The 9,328-nt window shown below is 29.2% G+C and overlaps 1 protein-coding gene across 7 annotated transcripts in view; it reads right to left on the bottom strand.

The window, feature by feature from the left end:
* Positions 1-9,328, bottom strand: part of LOC116840879 (mitogen-activated protein kinase p38b-like) — a 53,997-nt gene that overhangs the window by 10,240 nt on the left and 34,429 nt on the right. For 5 of the 7 annotated variants that reach the window (XM_032808198.1, XM_032808199.1, XM_032808200.1 and 2 more), the window contains one exon: positions 7,779-7,945. In XM_032808198.1, coding sequence (XP_032664089.1) covers positions 7,866-7,945 — 80 coding nt within the window. In that variant the 3' untranslated portion in view covers positions 7,779-7,865. Of the gene's footprint in view, positions 1-7,173; positions 7,454-7,778; positions 7,946-9,328 lie in introns of those variants that run through there. The other 2 variants (XM_032808197.1, XM_032808196.1) reach the window with 2 other exon arrangements.

Here is a 9,328-nt window from a genome sequence, read left to right as displayed (position 1 = left end):
TTTCGGCCAACTTCATCAGCGTTTGACTCGAGTCTTCGTCCAATAATGCGTCCAATTTCGTATCCTCAAATTTTTTGAGTGGTTTTCTGCGGTCCTTGTTTTCCATAAAGAAATCACCACTTTGAAAGCGGCAAAACCACTTTTTGCACGTTATACTCGATGGAGCATATTCGGCATACACTTCCTCTAGCAAACGATGCGTTTCCGCGAGCGATTTCTTTGCCAGGAAATAATGGAGCATAACTTCCCGCAAATGTGACTTATTTGGAACAAAACTTGCCAACACAATCAAAATAGATAATGTTAACGCGTCGCACAAATGTTACCTATGGCGTTTTGGCGGAACTCTATAGACTTGTCATCATGTGTATTGCCAGCTTTCCATTCAAAGAAATAGTGTACCTAACACCATCTATTGGTTAACGGGTGGTTTCATATGCAACCACCTAATATATTATTCAAAATTCTAATTATAGTATATAGTAACCACCAAAAAGCATACAGAATTTTTACTTGTTGATTTTCACTTTGAACCAATTTTGTATGATTATATTTTCTATTCATGTATGAATAAATTTTCTGTTCATGTAGGCCAGCCTTGATTTTTTGTTCTCTTCCCAGAAGCTATTTATTCTTAGTTACACTTATATACCACGAACTTAATCGTAGCTGCACAAAAATGGCAAGTCAGAGAACTACGAGATAAATCTCGAAGTCCATTGCGACGCGTCCAGTGCGACGCGTTAACTCGTAGTCGGCGCCCTAGCCAAGAAAGTCAACTACGATTTATTTCGTAGTTGGCAGTCAACGTGTTAAAAGCAATACAAATTTAGTTTAGTAACATAATATTCCTAACATATATTCTTGAAGATGTACATTTAGGCTAACAAAAATTATATGAATATTGGAAAAAAGAATGTAGTTATGAGACGGAAAAGAATAATTAAATAAAAAAAAAATGTTGAGTAAAATATAAATTTTAATTATTTTGTTAACATCATGATGTGCATAGCCTAGCATAGATGTATACATATTCAATATAAACTAAGAAAATCTTATTTTTCTTTTAAATAACATTTAAATTTCTATACAATGCCTACAATGTTAAAATTAAAAAAAATAAACTTGACACATTAATAAAATTTCCAGTGACCTTAAATTTATTGGGAGTACAAATAAGTCTCCGCCGTTTTTTATCAAAAATTTGGCATTTATTGTGAAAGAACGGTATGTTTTATTCAAAGTATTGTCCATCGCTAGTCACTACTTTTTCCCATCTTTCTGGCAGCATACGGATACCGCGTCGGAAGAACGCTTCATCTTTTGAGGTTATTCCACGAATCGACCCAATTTTTGGTATCTTCATATGATGTGAAGTGCTGCTCAGACAGGTTGTACGTCATCGATCGAAACAAGTGATAGTCAGAGGAAGCAATGTCTGGTGAATACGGCGGGTGGGGCAAAACTTCCCAATTGAGTGTTTCCAAGTAGGTTTTGACCGGCGCCGCAACATGTGGACGAGCATTATCATGGAGGAGAATAGTTTTGTCGTGTCTGGAGTAGTAGTGGGCGCCTTTTCCCTTAAGTGCTCGGCTCAATTTCATTAATTGTGTTCGGTAGAGAGCCCCAGTAATGGTTTCGTTCGGTTTGAGCAACTCATAATACACAACACCAAGCTGATCCCACCAAATACACAACATGAGTTTTTTTCCATGAATATTCGGCTTGGCTGTCGATGTTGAAACATGACCACGTGGTCCTCATGATTTCCTCTTCTTTGGGTTATCGTAGTGGATCCATTTTTCATCACCAGTGACTATACGATGCAAAAAACCCTTTCGTTTATGCCTGGCAAGCAGCATTTCACATGTGCAAAATCGGCGTTCAACGTTTCTCGGCTTCAGTTTATATAGAACCCAATTTCCTTGCTTTTGAATCATTTCCAACGATTTTAAACGATGTGAAATTGCTTGAGTCACTTCTAATGTAAGTGCAAGTTCTTCTTGCGTTTGGCACGAATCTTCCTCCAATAATGCTTTCAATTCCGCGTCTTCGTATACTTTCGGCCTTCCGCTACGTTCTTTGTCTTCGACGTCAACTCACCGTTCTTAAACTTTTGAAACCACTCACGACAACTTCTTTCACTTAAAGCAGCCTCACCATATGCTTCTACAAGCAATCGATGCGCCTCAGCTGCAGATTTCTTTAAATTAAAGAAGCAAATCAAAAGTTCCCGCAAATGACGTTCGGCTGACTCGACATTTTCGCACGAAAAAAAATTATATGATGCTGATACAAAATCGCTAATATTTCAAGGTTATGGTGTTGCCAAATGTCCAACCTTACGATATGACGTTTTACATCTGACAATTTCAACCATAACTTACTGGTGGGGCCATCTTTTGTCAAACGGCGGAGACTTATTTGTACTCCCAATATTAAGTGTCTAGAGATTGTGTATTCTTCTCTTAGGGAGGGTTGCCTTAATTTCAAAGAATAAGGAAAAGCCAAAATTCCAAATTATTTTATATTTTTCCCAAATTATTTTATATTTATCCCGGTTTTCCATGAAAAATTTAAATTGCATGACTTTTCCTGGTTTTCCAAGTCTGTAGCAATCCTGTTTTTCTTTCGGCTGCTATTTCCTGTGCGCTCATTAACTTAGACAAAATAATTAATTTCTCGAAAACTATTGCAAATATCGTAAAACGGTATAGAACTTTTTTGCTCAATCCGTTCTATGTTCTCGCAAAGTGTGATCATGGGGGTCTGGCACACCCTATATAATTTACTTTCTATGTACTATTTTTTCTTATTATTGTAAATTATTTTTCAAATATTATACTATCGTACATAATTTTTAATCATACATTTACTTTTTAGAAAATTACAAATGTTTTCATACTGATTAAAAATCTACTTAATTAAATCAAAATATTCACGCATTAGTCTTCATCTTTAATGTAATTATAGTTTTTTTAAATTTTTATTTTATCTTTTTTTTAGATATTACTGGACTTTTCTTTAACTATTTATACTAATGTTGATATGAAATTTAAATACAAATATGAATGCATTTATTTCAATTGCAATTAAATAATTGTTGAATTACATATTTGTTTTATCAAATTGTGTGAATATTTATTATAAATTATTCTATAATTAGATATATAAACGCATAGTTTTCCATGTTTGCTAAAAAATATTGTTTGAACGTTATAAGAATATAGGTTTAGAATAAATCACAATAATATTGCAACTCGTTAGAATTATTAAATCCTCTTCGACTACTGGGATAAAGTAATATGTATGGTAAGTAACTGGAAAACGAGCAATTAATTTATTCACTCACAAACAATACTTTACAACTTAACATAAAAGTTTATTGGTATTACTAATATTACATTTATGTAAAATAAAAATTCTCTTTCAATTTATAATATTATAAATCTAGAGATACTCTTTAATATAAGAAGAGTACAAAAAATAAATATTTAAAAATTATTTTTTTTACAAAAAATAAATAGCGTTATTAAAGATATTTTTACTATAAAATTTTTGTACAAATATTTTTTCGATATCTTGTATACTTTATGAATTTTTTTAAAAAAAGACAAAAGCTTTTATATCTTCCATTAGAATGTAGTTTCAAACTTTCAAATTCTCTTTAACCTCAACTGAAATTTTCTAAATTTTAAATAATTTTAATAATATTCTAAATAATTTTATTTAACCTACATTCACATGTCCAAATTAAGCAGGATTTTAACACAATAGATAACGTGTTACATAGGGGATACAAAGGGTGAATTTTTAAAAATATTTTTTCTCGAGAAATGAATGGCATAGTTAAATAGAAAACATTTTTCTATAAAACTTTTGTATAAAAAAAAATATATATATATATTTTTTAAATATTTATTTATAATATTATATTTATTTTTAATATTTATTTTTAATATTTTATTTAGTTTTTGAAATGTATTGAAAAAATTGAAAATCTCTGTATCTTTAAAAGTTAGTTTCAAATCGTTTTTTAGCAACAACTGAAAATTTCTAAATTCATCTATTTACCTAACCTACATTTATGTGTGCAAAGTTTAATTAAAATTTGAATTTTCAGGTTCACGAGGTCCCTTTATTAGTATATTCTGCCTTATATAAGAATCTTTATATAAAACATTTTAAAACATCTTTTTTATAATGGGTTAATTTTATGAACAAATTAAATTTTTTTAAATTTTAACTGACATTCGATAAATTGACTAAAATAATTCGTAATTCATACACGCAACATATTTATTTTATAAAAACATATATATTATTAATGAAATACAGACTTATATAATTAAAGGTTTTATGTTTTGTTGCCTCTTTAATAAAAATATATTTTATATTTTCTGCATAAATAAGCTGCAATATATAGGATGTTTCAGTTCTCGCGGCTTTAATTGATGCATGTTCCTAAGCTCAAATAGAGATGAAAATTCTAACAGAATATCGAAGCTATAATAATTTTTAAATAAAAAAAACGTATCAAGTAGACGAATTAGGAGGCTGAGAAAGTTCACGCAAATATAGTACAAGATACTGTAATAAAGATGTCTTCCCACACAACTCCTTATAATATTAAAAATATAGTTACGTTGAAAACCACTGGTGACCGAGTTGTATTTAAATGCAAATGTTTATTATAACAATAATACTTATATAAGAACATTACAAAATATTAAGCACAATATGTAAGGAGCTTTTGAAAAAATCACATAAAGTGTCACTTAATGTCACATCACAAGTCACTTGATAAATCAATTGACTTCGTGTTTATGGTACTTGTATGATCAATATCAATCCATATCTTAATTACTCAATCTACAAATAAAATAGGAAATATAAGTATATAAAATATTTTTCTTCTATTTTATTTTTATATTCAGTAATTAAAGTATGAATTCATATTGATCAGACAACCTTTTTGCAACACAACTGATGTTAATCAATTTTCAATCCTCGGATTTGTTTACTTAAAATATTTCTTATTTAAAAACTATTATATCTCAACACTCTTTTTTCACCTCTATTTGAACTTAAGAATCTGTCATATCAAATAAAATTCGCAAGAACTGGAACTCCCTATATACAGAATATCTGAATTTAAATGTAGTAACACTAATATGCAGATAGAACTCATCAAATCAAACATAAAAGTTCCCTACTATTTTACGAACAATTACTATAATTTTTGAGATATTAATTAAAGAAGATTAAGGCGAATTTATGCGTACGATGCAAACAAGTTTTACAGAATAGTCTGAAGAAACATATCTTGAACTTTTCAAGTAATAGAGGATATCGGATAATAGCGAAAGGCAGAGTAAGCATTCAGCAGAAATCAGCGTGATTTATGTGATTTTCGGCCACAACCCTTATAGAAATATCATACTAAGAATCATTGATAATTACTTATTTTCAGTATTAAAAATACTGGATAATAAGTAATTATCAATGATTCTTAGTATGATATTTCTATAAGGGAAACCTAAGAGATTAAGATTAAGAGATCACACAATAAGTTCAGAATATATCTCTCCAACTATCTTATATAAAGTTGATCCTTTTATATCGTGCAAACTAATTTGACAATCTTTTTTAATATCTAAAAAATTATTGTATTTGTTTGCAAACTAATAAATAACTTTTCTGTTCAATATGATAAGTTCTACCTGCACACAAGTATTGTTGGATTTAAATCCAAAAACAATGTATGTGGTATATTTTTTATACATATACTTATAAAATATATACAATAATATTCTTGTACATAACAGTTATCCAAGATATCCTATAATTGGTGATATAAATAGAAAGATAATTTTATATGAAATATATATACAGGGTGTCCCATTTTAAAAGATGCACCCTGATAATTCTTCAGCCAAGCATATTCAGCAGAAATGTTTCAGACAAAAGTTATACGGTTCGATGGAGGACATAAGAAGATACCATTGGTTTGATCTTGCATGGCGCCGCCAACGTCAAGTCGAGGTCAACTTTGCTTTTTTAAATAAAAACATATTTTTTTATTACGGAATTTTATTCTACGTAAAGAAGTAAACAACTTTTATTTGAAAACATTTTTTATACGACCTCTATTTTTTTTAAATATTTAAGGAAATATCTACAAAATTATTGGTTTCAATAATTTTTTACTCAAATTTTATCAACTTTACCGAAAAATAGCAAGAGATAAAAATTTTCTATTTTCTTCTTATAGAGCTCTGAAAATTTTTTCAGAATTTTTTCATTAACTTTTTAGTACTGCGTTTTCATGCATTTTTTTGAAGTACTAAAAAGTTAATTTAAAAAATTCTGGAAATATTGTCAGAGCTTTACGAGGAAAAAATAAACAATTTTTATTTCTTGCAATTTTTCGGTAAATTTGATAGAATTCCAGTAAAAAATTATTAAAACCAGTAATTTTGTAGATATTTCCGTAAATATCTTAAAAAATAGAGGTCATATAAAAAATGTTTTCAAACAAAAGTTGTTTGTTTTTTTACGTCGAATAAATTTCTGTAATAAAAAATATATGTTTCTATTTAAAACAGCAAAGTTGAGCTTGACCTGACGTTGACGGTGCCACGCAAGATCAAACCAATGGTACCTTCTTATGTCTTCCTAATATATATAATTAAAATATATATATCGAACCATATAACTTTTGTCTGAAACATTTTTGTTGAATATGCTTGGCTGAAGAATTATCAGGGTGCATTTTTTAAAATGGGACATATATATATATATATATATATATATATATATATATACATAAAATTTACGTTATTCTATTTTTACATATGTTATATAGAATAAAATTTGTTTATATGTGTGAATTTATTTTTAAAAGAAAAAATAACTTAAAAATTTAAGAATTATTAATATTTGTTCTCTTTTCTTGGTTTAGAATTATTACGCAAATTATTGAATTTATTTAATAATATATCTATCAATACATAAATAGAAAATATAAAATTGCATTTGTGGAAAAAATAAAAAACTAGAACTTCAACACAAAATTAGAACAAATAAAAAAAGATTTGAAATTTAAGAAAAAATTAAAGAAAAATCAAGCAAAGAGAGTTAGAAATAACAAATATTATCATAAATGTGGTATTAATTTTATGTTTATTTTTATTTATTATTTTTAAGACAAAATATGTACCCTTTATTTTTTTACTTATACACCGGTAACTAGTATCGAAGTGTGTACATCTATTTACTTTAATATGACCTGTGTTTTTACGCAGTCCGTCGATCAATTGTTATATAAATAGCGTCCAAAGTATATATACTTCAGACCATCTCGAGTGTAAATATCTGCATTTGAAAGAGATTACATTAGTATTGATCAATATGTTATATAACATATTACATGCGATGATTTGCAGATTACCTAAACATAAAAGGATATTATCTATTAATTTTAAAATTAATTTTAATTATTAAAAGTATAAAGGAGTATGAGACAAATTTTTTATTTCTTAAAATTTTAAAAATAGTTAATACTTTGTTTCTAATCCATTTTTTATTTCTTTTTTCAAGTGACCATATCATTAACCCTTTAAGACGCATAATTCATGGAATATTCTAGTAACTTTTTTTTAATGAAATATTGTCAAAAACACTCTAAATAACACATTTATAAAGTTTTGACTGCTCGATCCTAAATGATCCCTATTGGTACTTAAAGGGTTAATTATACCACCAATTACAGGTTGTTATAACATTCACGAATATCTATTTTTTGTTGATATTACATCTTACTGTGCTTAAATCTATATTACACTCACATTATAAATATAATCTTACGAAGTCGTTTCTAAAGTCGAAGGCAAGGTAGATGGTTGCTGTGGAGTAAAGTTTACAACTTCATGGTATACGAGTTCTATAAGAAAGAATACATATTAAACAAAACGTGAAATTTTAATAAATAAATAAATAAATAAATAAATAAAAAATATATATATAGGGCAAATATATATCCCGCATAAGACGTCTAAGAAGAAAAATATAAGTAGAACAGTTAAAAATGAATAAATATTTAGTAGAGGTCATTTTTTAAAGAGTCACTTAAAATTTTGAGACATTAATTAAAATAGTTTAGCAAATCAGAGTACGTGACGCGACAGGCGGGACATATGGCTTGCCGCAGCCGGCGAAGAAAATGGACGATTGTTCGCGGGTCTATCACGCAATGTCAGATCTAAGACGTAGTCCTCACTTCTAGGCCTATGAGATAGACCTGCAAGCAATCGTCCATTTTCTTCGCCGGCCGCGGCGAGCCGTATGTCCCGCCTATCGCGTCGCGCGCTCTGATTTGCCAGACTATTTTAATTAATATCTAGAAATTTTACATGGTTGTTTAAAAAAATGACCTCTATTTGTTCACTTTTATCTATTCTACTTATATTTTTCTTCTTTGACGTCTTATGCGGGACACCCTGTATATACACAGAGTATCTGACAAGCAAAAGGTCTACCTTGTATGATTCCTTTTTAAATGGGGTCTTTTGCAATCGATCTAGACTTGTTTCTAGGTCACTAAAAGATGGTCATATCAATTGCCAGCTCAACTAAAACCAGAGTATTCTGGTTTTTCGTTGGAGCACCGAGTGGGCGCCACTACCCAAGAGCAATATCCAATACTGATTTGTTTACGTTAGTTACATTGTTTGTGAATTACTCATTTTGGGTCATTCCCATAGACTTAGTATATATAGATTACGTACTGGGCTGAGCGGACGTCACATAATAGAAAGAGATAGCATACTTTGGACCACCATTCTATCTTTTTCTAATGACACGTGGTGGACACTCCAGGTTCTCCTTATGTTTAGAGTGGGTGTTTACATTGGTTCTACTACATAATATGTTTATGAACGTCGAAGCGTCTTTATTACATACATATAAAATATTTTATACATATATAAAACATTTTATATTTTCACAATATATTGATAATTATTCTGATACGCTATATTATTTTTCTCCTCCATGTTTTTCAATTTCCCTTCATTTCTTTCTCACATTCTTCTTCCTATTCCCACTATGCGTCGTTAGAAAAAGACAGAATGGTGATCCAAAGCATATTATCTCTTTCTATTCTGTGACGCGTTCAGCTACAGGAAACATGCAGTCTATACAGGGTGTTCAAAAAGTCCCGGACCGGTGAAATATCTCGAAAACTAAGCATTTTAGAAAAAAATGTTTCAGATAAAAGTTGTGGCGTTTAAAAAGATGTATTTACTGATCACATCAGTTTGACCTT

The sequence above is a fragment of the Odontomachus brunneus genome, unplaced genomic scaffold (assembly GCF_010583005.1).
Source record: "Odontomachus brunneus isolate Ranch 3 - 2012 unplaced genomic scaffold, Obru_v1 Obru_scaffold_012, whole genome shotgun sequence".
Taxonomy (NCBI): Eukaryota; Metazoa; Arthropoda; class Insecta; order Hymenoptera; family Formicidae; genus Odontomachus; species Odontomachus brunneus.
Note: the sequence above shows the minus strand (reverse complement) of the source record. Positions and strands in the feature narration are given on the sequence as shown.